General features: G+C 45.3%; 1 protein-coding gene across 1 annotated transcript; it reads right to left on the bottom strand.

The window, feature by feature from the left end:
- Window positions 1–4,844: 4,844 nt before the first annotated feature.
- On the bottom strand, window positions 4,845–9,197 carry RAB13 (RAB13, member RAS oncogene family). The gene is made up of 8 exons (XM_037162514.2): window positions 8,949–9,197; window positions 7,296–7,356; window positions 6,396–6,456; window positions 6,087–6,164; window positions 5,898–5,987; window positions 5,711–5,776; window positions 5,557–5,610; window positions 4,845–5,401 (listed from the first exon to the last, which is right to left on the bottom strand). Exons 1-8 carry the CDS (start codon window positions 9,070–9,072, stop codon window positions 5,324–5,326), a joined length of 612 nt encoding a protein of 203 aa, XP_037018409.1. The 5' UTR covers window positions 9,073–9,197; the 3' UTR covers window positions 4,845–5,323.
- Between the last annotated feature and the right edge of the window lie 2,370 nt (window positions 9,198–11,567).

Raw genomic sequence — 11,567 nt, 5'->3', positions numbered from 1 at the left:
GGTTGGCCGTTCAGGGACTTTCTTCTCACTCCTGGAGCAGGAATTACCAAGACACACAGGAAACATGCAGCCTTTCCCTGTCTCTGGGCTCCCATTCAGTTCTGCTCAGATGTCACCTCTCATGGTAATTGCTCCCCATGATAAATAACCTCAAACCGTTAGCTCTCCCTAGCTCCTACATAATAGGATTATCATTAGCCCGGTAAGAGCCTGAAGTTCCAGGAGTGTTCAGTGTAGCTAAATTCAGGTGCTTACTAGCTACTTGACTTAAGGACGGTATCTGGCCCTGTGTTTTTGTAAAATGTAAATGCTAATATGCATTTTCTTAGTTTAGTTTTGTTTTTTGCTTGTTGAGATGCAAATGTGCAAATACTTATTTTCCTACAATTATATTGTCTCGAATCTCTGTCATACTTTTGGTCAACATTTATCTTATTTGATGCTCCTCATTAATCCTGAGGTACCAGATTGGGTATAATCTTTTTTATGAATAAGAAGATGTATTATCCTTGTATTATGGGTAAGCTTTGTCCAAAGTCACCTGGCTAGTGAGGCTAGAGCAGAGTTTCAACTCCCAGGTGAAAAACTTTGTCCTGCTTTCTATCTCCATGGAGTTAGACCTTGATATATATCCAGAACTTCAGTGACTTGACTTCACACTTTGAGTTCATCCATTACTGTATGGTAATAGTGAATATTCTCATTCTGTTGGAATTTTCCTTTCAGTTTTATTCTTTTTTTAAAAGATTTTATTTATTTATTTTTAAAGAGGAGAAGGAAAGGAGAGAGGGAGAGAAACATCAATGTGTGGTTGCCTCTTGAACGCCCCCTACTGGGGACCCACCCCAAAACCCAGGCATGTGCCCTGACTGGGAATCAAACCAATGACCCTTTGGTTTGCAGGCTGGCGCTCAATCTACTGAGCCACACCAGCCAGGGCCCAGTTTTTTCTTAAAAAAAAAAAAAAATTTTAGGCCTGGCTGGTGTAGCTCAGTGGATTGAGTGCAGGCCTGTGAACCAGAGGATCACGGTTCGATTCCCAGTCAGGGCATATGCCTGGGTTGCAGGCCAGTTCCCAGCAGGGGATGCACGAGAAGCAACCATGCATTGATATTTCTCTCCCTCTCTCCTTCCCTTCCCCTCTAACAATAAATAAATAAAATCTTTTTAAAATATTTTATTTATTTCTACAGAGAGGGGAAGGGAGAGAGCAGCAGAGGAAGAGAAACATCGATTGGTTGCCTCTAGCACACCCACAATCTGACCCACATGCAACCCAGGCATGTGCCCAGACTGGGAATCAAACCCACCACCTTTCAGGTTTGTGGGATGATGCTCAACCCACTGAACCACACCGCTCTGGGCTCCTCCTAGTTTTACATATACATATGTCTGCAACCTCCCAGACAACTGGACCATGTGAGTTTCCTTAGACACTCATAAGATAGGAGGTACTTAAAATAAACTTGATATGAATATATTCACTATTAATAATCTGTTTATTAACAATTTCTAGTCTTTCGGCTGGAATTTATTGGGGGAGAAGATTATGGAACCAAGTTAACAAGAAAAAAGTATGGGGACACATGATCTCAAGGCCTGTCCCCATACTTTTTTCTTGTTGACTGTTCTATATTCTCCCCCAACAAGCCTTTCTAGCCTCTAGGCCACATCTACTCCCCTCCCCCATAGCCTTAAGGCCTAGTACACTTTATTTTGGAATTAACAGTATATCTGATGCTACTGCCCATAAATTCTGATTTCACACCAGACTTAAAGGTGGCTTCTCAAGAGCAAGAACTATCAAGACAGGAAAGATCACTGGATAAGAATTGGGAAAAAACAGCCCTGGCTGGTGTGGTTCAGTGGATTGAGCACAGGCCTGTGAAGCAGAGGGTCACTAGTTCGATTCCAAGTCAGGGCGCGTGCCTGGGTTGCAGGCCAGGTCCCCAGTAGGGGACACATGAAAGGCAACCACACATTGATGTTTCTCTCCCACTCTTTCTCCTTCCCTTCCCCTCTCTCTGAAAAATAAATAAATAAAATATTGTTAATAAAAAATAATTGGGAAAAAACAAAATTTGAGGGCTGAGTTTTAATTTTGCTTGTCACTATTAAGTTATTTTTTGCATGTGTCAAAGTTGCACATTACAGAAGTTTTTAGCTATAATAAAAAGTTTTGGCTGAACTCATCTATTCCTACTATGTCTCATGACAAGCTGTGAGATCTTGTGAGATCTAACTTCCAAAAGCCATACCAAGCAACTTAATAAGGTTTCTAGACTGAGACTGAATTTCAACACTACTTGCTTTGTAACTCTGGCTGGTGTAGCTCAGTGGACTGAGGGCAGGCCTGCAAACCAAAGGGTCGCCAGTTTGAGTCCCAGTCATGGCACATGCCTAGGTTGTGGGCCAGGTCCCCAGTGCGGGGTGCACTAGAAGCAACCACATATTGATGTTTTTCTTCCTCTTTCTCCTTTCCTTCCCCTCTCTCTATAAATAAATAAAATCTTATTTATTTATTTAATATTTTATTTATTTACTTTTAGACAGAAGTGAAGGGAAGGAGAGAAGGAAACATCAATGTGTGGTTGCCTCTTGAGGGCCCCCTACTGGGGACCTGGCCCTCAACCCAGGCATGTGCCCTGACTGGGAATCAAAACAGTGACCCTTTGGTTTGCAGGGCCACGCTCTATTCACTGAACTACACCAGCCAGGGCTAAATAAAATCTTAAAAAAAAAAAAAGACTACTTGCTTTGTGCTCTGGCTGGTGTGGCTCAGTGGATTGAGCGCCAGCCTGCAAACCAAAGGGTCACCAGTTTGATTCCCAGTCAGGGCACATGCCTGGGTTGCAGGCCAGGTCCCCAACAAGGGACACATGAGAGGCAACCACACACTGATGTTTCTCTCCCTCTCTTCCTCCCTTCCCCTCTCTAAAATATAAATAAATAAAATCTTTAAAGTAAAGAAAGAATGCTTGCTTTGGGTCCTGGCCAGGTGGCTCAGTTAGTTGGAGCATTGTCCCATGCACCAAAAGTTTGCAGGTTTGATTCCCAGGCTGGGCACATACCTAGGTTGTGGGTTTGATCCCTGGTCGGGGTGCGAACAGGAGGCAACCAACTGATGCTTCTCACACTTATATTTTTCTCTAAAAATTAATAAACACATCCTCCAGTGAGGATTAAAAACAATAACCCGCTCTAGTTATGAAGACATCAGTCTTCATGGAATTCACATAACGCCTTATGAATTGAACAAGTAAATTGAACTAGCTGAGTTGTTGACTACTGAGCTCAAACCTAAGCCACACAGGACATCACCCCATTGAAGCTTGCATACTTAGCGCACTTATCAAATTGATTTCCAAGTTCTCCCAGCACTGTCAGACTTTTTTTCTGAGTGTTAGCTTTTACCAAAGGAAACAACAGCACAAAAAAGGCTTTGCTGCTGGCCCCAGGGATGTGCATCTACTTCTACACTGCAGGCCTGGGGATTTCTTAAACACCTTGATCGTATCCATGAAAACAAAAACAAAAACAAACTTCTAGCCCTGGCTGGTGTAGCTCAATGGATTGAGTGCAGGCTGTGAACCAAAAGGTTTCCGGTTCGATTCCTAGTTAGGGCACATGCAGACCAGGTCCCCAGTCAGGGGCACGGGAAAGGCAGCCACACATTGATGTTCCTGTCCTCTCCCCTTCCCCTCTCTCTAAAAATCAATAAATAAAGTCTTTAAAATATTTCTAAAAGTATTTTATCTAAACCAAATCTGATATTTTCATTGTCATGATAAAAGGTCAAGTCCATGAGCTAATTTCACTTTTTAAAAAAAGTATATTTATTTATTTTTAGAGAGAGGAAAAGGGAAGGAGAGAGAGGGAGAGAAACATCAATGTGTGGTTGCCTCTCACACGATCCCCACCGAGGACCTGGCCTACAACCCAGGCATGTGCCCTGACCGGGAATCGAACCACGATTCTTTGGTTCGAAGGTCTGCACTCAATCCACTGAGGTACACCAGCCAGGGCTAATTTCACTTTTCAAGAAAATATTGCATAATAGTAAGAGGAGGTTTTGTACACTAAGAGGGCTGTGTATCAAGTCTGAATTTTTCAGATGGTGGTTCTTTTTTTTTTTTTTTAATTTTATTTATTTATCCTTAGAGGGGAAGGGAAGGAGAGAGGGAGAGAAACATCAATGTATGGTTGCTTTTCCTGCATCCCCTGCTGGGAACTGGCCTGCAGGGAACTGCAGCAACCCAGGCATGTGCCCTGGCTGGGAATCGAACCGCGATTGCCTGGTTCCCAGGCCCACGCTCAATCCACTGAGCTACACCAGCCAGGGAGATGGTGGTTCTTTAGGATGCCAATACTTTTGCCTCTTTGTATTCAGTAGTTAGAGGCTGTTTCTGTTAAAATTTGCTTGTACATCCTTCAAGTACCACCCAGGGGTTATGTTAACTTGACCACTGTGCTTGACACATGCATAAGATGCAATACTAGGTCCTGTTATTTCCCTGAGGCTAGGGCTGTCATTCCCCTGGGGAGACCCAAAAAGAGTTCTTAAAAAAAAAAAACCAAAAACGGTCCTGCAATCTCCTGGAGAAGGCTCTGCCCACAGTGACCCTCTAAATCCATAATGGAAAGAGTATGTCCATGCCTTCAAGTTCAGAGAACCTCTGTTCCTTGCTGTTTTTCTCATCAACTAAACCACCGGGGAAGGGAGAAAGCTGTAGGACTGGTCCTGGCATCACAGGAACCCGGCCAAATGCAGGCGGCCCAGCCCAGAGGCAGGAAGTAGGTTCATGAGTAGAGGACAATGATGAAAGTTACCCAAACTAGGGACATCTGTGCAAACAGTGGGCTTTAATACTGAGGAAAACCATGTAGAATGACAGGATAGGACCAAACTTTCAAGGGTGGTGTTGAGCCAGCCTCTCATAAGACCTGAAAACCTGACCCAATTACAAAATTAATCAATTATTTATTTACATTTTTGTTTTCCCTAAAATCCCAAGGAAGGCGTGAGGCCCAGGACCAGCTAACCTTCCTTTTCTTCTCCCTCTTCCTACATCTTTCTCACCTTTCTTCACTTCCTCAATTCATTCCCATCTTGCTTCTTTTCTCTCTATTCTGCCTCCTTTCCTTCTTTACTCATTCCTTCTCTCACTTTCCTTTTTTTCTTCTCCACTTCCTCCCCATTCTTTCACCATCTACCCATCTTTACCTCTCCGTGCCCCACCTGCTATTTCTCCCCATGCAGCCCCTCAGCCCTGCCTCCCTCAGGTTCAGCCTCCAGGCCAGGACGGGAGGCAGAAAGGGGTCCTCAGCCCAGGGAGCACTTGTTGGTGTTCTTTTTTTCACAAGTTTTCAGATCAGTGCTGGAGGGCTTGCTGCTGTTTCCCTAGAGGCAGAAGGGCACAGAAGTCAGGGTGAGAATGGCTGGCTGGGGTCTGAGGCTATAAACTTTGTGAAGGGGACCCACTCTTATGGAAAGTCTTAGCACTGCTCCCCCCACATTCCCACAGTTGTGGGATAAGCCCAGCAGAAAAAACTCACCAATCTCCGACCTCCTGACTTGAGCAAGATGTCCCGGGCCAGGGAACTGAAAGCCTAATGGGGAAAGGAGATTCGTCAGAACAAACTGAAGAAAGGATAAATCTATCTTCCAAATACCCTGTCTCTTTGTGGGGTGGGAGGAGGTGTGTCTTACCTCATCCACATTCATACTGGATTTGGCACTAGTCTCAAAAAAACGGATTCCGTGCTCCCGAGCTAACTATCAGGGGTGAAGTGAAAAGAAGTGAGTTAGATAAAGGGCAGCAGCTAAGTCCTCTGCAATCCGACCTCACCTTGGCCCTCCCAGACCAGTTCTCAAACATTGCCTGACCTGGTCTTACCTTATCAGCCTGCTCCTTCTGTACCTTCCTCTTAGCCTCCATGTCACACTTGTTCCCCAGCAGGAGGCGCTCCACCCCAGCTGAAGCATTCTGGGAGCAAAAGGGTAAGTTGGGTCCTGGTCATCCCCACCATCCCCTTCATCCTCCAGGTTCTACCTAATTCCCCCATCTCTCTGGAAGGATCCTCACCTCTTTGATGCTCTTCATCCAGTTCTGAATATTCTCAAAGGATTTCTCATCTGTGATGTCGTATACTAGAATAATGCCCTGGAGGATGGCAGGGTTCACACTGAAGCCTTGGACCACGCTCCCCTGTTTAGGTTTCCCATTGCCCTCTAAGTGACCCTGCAAGTGTTACCCATAAGTCGAATCACTAAGTCATGTGGGGCCCTCTGCAACCCACTCTGTGCAATCCCATTTCCCCTGCTTTTCTGTCCTCATAAACCTACATTGCATTGCCTCATGACCTCAGCCCTTGTCCAGACCCATACTTCGTACCATGGCTCCACGGTAATAGGCAGTAGTTATCGTCTTGAATCGCTCTTGGCCAGCTGTGTCCCTGAGGAGGTGGAATAATTTGTGGGGTAGGATAGAGGGAAGGGCTCTCCGAAGAAAGACTCTCCCCTATCTCCCACCAGCTAAGAACTTAGCTTTCACATGATGGGGCTGAAAAGGAACAGAATCAGGAAGCAGTAAAGGGGGAAAGGAAGGAAGGCAGTTGGGCTGATACTGGGAGTCCTAAGACTCTCAGTAGAGTCCTAAGAATAAAACCAAGATCTCTCTGGTTTATTCTTTGGATGCTTACTCTGTGCCAAGCACTGCATACATATCATTTTGCATAATCTTCATTCTACCCTTGTGAGACGTGTTTTATTGTGCTTATTTTACATATGAGGAAACAGATTTAAAGAGGCTAAATAACTAATGAAGGTCATTGTGTAACAGAGCCAGAATTTGAACCAGTTTGCTCTTATTGGTTGTATCATGATGCCTCCATTAAGCCTCGTATCCTCAGGGTCTCTAGCTTCCCTATGATAGGTCAAACCTCTACACGAGGCTTTCTGGGCTCTCCATAATTTAGAAAGTACTAGCCTTAGAGTGGAGTCTTAATTCTGCTCCTTGCTATTTAACTGCTTACTGTTTCCATATTATAGCGCAACGTAGATCTGCTGTCAAGCTCAGAGAGTGCTCTGGAGCCAAGAAAGGCAAGGGAGCTACAAAAAAGCTGAAAATAGTTGATCGAGCAGGAAGAGAGATGGAAAGACATCTGAGTGAGGTGAAAGAAATGACTGGTTATACCACAATGGGGAAAAGGAGAGCAATGAAGCAAAATAGAAGAAAAGGTTTATAGGGTGTAGATGAGGAAGTCTGGTTAGGAGTCCTAGGGGATTCACTCACCAGACTTGCAGTTTGATCTTCTTCCCCTCTATATCCACAGTGCGGATCTTGAAATCGATTCCTAGGGGTGGAGAGTGTACATTGGAGCTGAGACACACAGGTGTGTGCATGTAAAGTGTGTGGTGGGAGAGAGAGGATGGGGCAGGGGCAGTGACAGAAAGTGTGCAGGGGAGGAACATAGGAAGCAGCCTTGTTGGAAGTATACAACTAGGAGAATTTCCTCAAGACTGTACCTGTACAGCAAGCATGTTGTTTTTACTTAGGTTTTATGAATTCTGTGATGGAGAAGGTAGTAAAAATTCTGCAGGGAGGCTTAGGGCCACTAAGGCACTTCTTGGGTCCATTTACCATGCCAGCTGACAACTCTCTCAATTTAGTCTCCCCCAAAATATTACTTTCAGATGCCTTTCCCCTTGTTTTCCTAGAGCCCTCTGGTCTCCATACTCACCGACCCTCCTGGCCCTATAAGGTAAAGAGTGAGGAAAAAGGTGGCTGATGCCAGTCCATGTGAATTAACTAGTAGGCCAGGTTGGGAACCAAGAAAGTTTGAGTCTAAACAAGATTCCTCCTGAGAATGAACTAGGAAGAAGGGGCATTTTTCCTTCTGCTTTCTAACCAGAATTTCTTTCTTTTTTATTTATTGGTTTTAGAGAGGAAAGGAGAAAGAGACGGAGGGAGGGAGAGGGGAGAGGGAGAGAGAGAGAGAGAGAGAGAGAGAGGGAGAGAGAAAGAAAGAAAGAAAGAAAGAAAGAAGAAAGAGAGAGACATCAATCTATTGTTCCACTCAGTTATACATTCATTGGTTGAGTCTTGCATGTGCCCTGATCAGGGTTCGAACCTGCAAACTTGGCATATAGGGATGACATTCTAACCAACTGATCAACCCAGCCAGGGCCTTAACCATAATTGTCTTGAGATTCTCCTTGTCTTAATTCCCAGGAACAGAAGAGATTAAGAAGAATAAAAGGGTAGGAGAGGAGACACTGTTTCAGTGGAAACTTGGGCACCTCCCCCAAGCCTGCTGGGAGCGCTAGAGAGGAGGCTGAGTCACCAGGCTGACTCAGAGACCCCAAAAGTCCCCCCACTGCCATCTTCTTCACCAGGCTAACTGCACATTCAGGATCACAGTGCTGGGGCCACCCTCTAGCACATCTAGACACTGTCTCACCCTCCCCACCCCTATTAAGTTGAGGGGCGAAAAAACTGAGAAGTAGATGATAAGGCGGAGGTGCAGTGGGAGAGTGTGAAGCTCAGTGGACAGAAAGAAGCTAGAGGAGTTGGGAGACATGTTCAGGAAGAGGGAATACAGGAAACGTGAAGACTGCAGAGTTCTAGGTGGGTGGCTGTGCGGGAAGAGGAGCTGAGAGGGAAACAGAAGGGTTCGCGTGGATATGGGGAGATGAGAAGAATGGTACCAAGAAAATGAGGGACTGGCACAACCACGAGTCACCTGGAGGCTGCAGAGAGGGTAGAAATTTGGGTACTAACCAGAGACATGTATGGGGGACAGGTCTGAAACGGTGAGAAAGCCGAGTTTAGAAGCCTCACTCTAGGGGGCCTGAAAGGTCCTAAGGTGGGGCCCCCAGTAATCCGGAAGCCTGGAGATGAGGGTGTGAGGGCATTAGGGGTCTGGGACGGGGCCAGTGAGCTCACCGATGGTGGAGATGTAAGTGTTGTTGAAGTTGTCCTCTGCAAAGCGAATGATCAGACAAGTCTTGCCCACCCCCGAGTCCCCGATCAGCAGCAACTTGAAGAGGTGGTCGTAGGCTTTGGCCATGGCGGACACTAAGAGAGCCGGGGGAGGGGTGAGGAAGCGCTGGGCACTGGTAGGCGGGATTGGAGGGTTTGCGGACAGAGCCGCCGGTTGCCCGGGCCAGGAAGTTTTCCTCCCTCTCCTCCTGGGCTCCGGGAAAAAGAGGCGGCACTCCTCCGGGCCCCACCCCCTGCCCGCCCACCTCTTTCAGAGGTCGGCCCCAGCCTTGAGTTCTCTGGCTTTCCTCTTCACAGCCTAAGACAGCCTGTCTCCCTATCTCTTTCCCAGAGCTCTCTGTCCTTCCCCTCTTTATCTTTTGACCTCTTTCTTCCAGTCCGGCGCCGAGAGGCTGGGGCGAGAGGAAGTAGGAGTTGAACCAGAATGACCAGGGGAAGGAGGAATTTTAGAGGAATTAGGACAAAGTTTGGGGGAATAAAGGTGAAGGCAGGGATGGGGCTGACAAATGACAAAAACTGGAGTCTTATTTTTGGAAGAGCTAGCCAAGGAAAATACAGTCCTTCCGGGACAGTTCTGGAATTCTGGTGTTCGTGTTGCCAGCCCTTAGTTCTAGAACCCCAACTCCTTTTGAAGAAAGCGGGATGCCCTGGAGTAGATTATTTGTTGATTCAGGCTGCCTCCTGGTGGGGCAGAGTGAAAATTAACATTGGTTATACCACAGAATCAGCCTCACCGTACCCCAACACAACTCCCTCTCCTCTCCCCTTTTCTGTCCCTTCACCTAGACAGGTTCTGGGGTTTTAGTTGGAACAGACTTCCTTCTGGGACTATGTGTAATTTCTCTGATAAGCCATCTTAGAAAGACAGAGACCGAAACAAATGTCTGCCGTCATTCTTCTGATGAGATACTGATCTTTGAAGAGAGCTCTGGAGCAGATACCCCACTGAAGGGGCTGTGAATGGGTAACCATGGCAACCAGGAAGCTGAAGTATGGAGAACATTGTTATAAAGAAATGTTTATAAAAATAAAAAATAGCCTGGCTGGTGTAGCTCAGTGGATTGAGCACGGGCCTGTGAACCAGAGTATCGAGGTTCGATTCCCAGTCAGGGCACATGCCTAGGTTGCAGGCCAGTTCCCGGCAGGGGACACACCAGAGGCAACCGTACATTGATGTTTCTCTCCCTCTCTCCTTCCCTTCCCCTCTAAAGATAAATAAATAATAAAATCTTTTAAAGTAAATAAATAAATAAATATTAAAAATAAGATTAAAAAATAAAAAAAGAAAGAAGTTTATCTTTGCCTGTGGAAAAAAATTCAGAAATCTTTTCTAACTATGGCTCAGTAGAATTGTCCTTGTGTAAAAATAGTGCATTGGCTGTGAGAAGGCTTCTTTTGTCACTTCACTTATGTCACCTTCTGTGCCCTTGTTTGTCCCTTCTCAAACACAACTGTTCAATCCCCCTTTTCGTCCATTCTCTCAATTCCTGGATGTCTTCAAACTGTATCAAAAACCTGAGTCTTCTTTATTTTCATGGATTGTTCTGATAAAAATCCATCAGTTCCTGTTCTTTTCATCTTATTTTGCCTGAATCTGGACTGTTCGCTCCCTGCAATTCATTATTCTTACTCACTTCTCTAAAATGTACTTATGCTGGCCCTGTCTGGTGTGGCTCAGCAGATTGAGTGCCGGCCTGAGAACCAAAAGGTTTTGGGTTCTATTCTCAGTCAGGACACATGCCTGGGTTTCTGGCCAGGTCCCTCGGTGGGGGTTGAGGTGCACAAGAGGCAACCACAAGTTGATGTTTTCACCTTTTCTGTCTCCCTCCCTCCCCTTCTAGAAATAAATAAGTAAAATATTTAAAAAATACCTGTAAAAAATCTTCACTAGCCCTAGCTGGTGTGGCTCAGAGGATTGACTGTCCCACTTGTGAACCAAGGGGTCACCAGTTCTATTCCCAGTCAGGACACATGCCTGGGTTGTGGGCCAGGTCCCCAGTTGGGGGCACATGAGAGGTGACACACATTGATGTTTCTCTCCCTCTCTTTCTCCTTCCCTTCCTCCCTGTCTGAAAATGAATAAATAAAATCTTTTTAAAAATCCTCATTAACAATGTCAAAGCCTCCCAAAATAAAGAATTGTCATTATTGTTCTTCAGAATTCAGGGATTGTTTTTCCTTGAATTTTTATGGTAGAGGTATTTACGGTAGAAAAGCTGAGGGGAAGAGGGAATCATTCATCAGAGGGGATAGGTAAGAGTCTTTACACATGTCAAACTCAGCAGGCTTGAAGACCCTATTCTGTTTTCTCCTTATTCTGTTTTGAATCTCTTATCTGTTCCCAGCCTGCAAAGACTGTTCACTGTGCCCTGGTGGATGTGAGTGCTCTCTTGCAGGCTACCATGGGCATCTAACTGATTCGTACTATTCTTACCTGTTCTCTCCCCCAATTACATATATATATATATATATATATATATATATATATATATATATATATATAAATATTTATTTTTAGAGAGAGGGGAATGGAGGGAGAAAGAAAGGGAGAGAAACATCAAT

The sequence above is a fragment of the Artibeus jamaicensis genome, unplaced genomic scaffold (genome assembly GCF_021234435.1).
Source record: "Artibeus jamaicensis isolate MK-2021 breed Jamaican fruit bat unplaced genomic scaffold, CSHL_Jam_final contig_447, whole genome shotgun sequence".
Classification (NCBI taxonomy): domain Eukaryota; kingdom Metazoa; phylum Chordata; class Mammalia; order Chiroptera; family Phyllostomidae; genus Artibeus; species Artibeus jamaicensis.
Note: the sequence above shows the minus strand (reverse complement) of the source record. Positions and strands in the feature narration are given on the sequence as shown.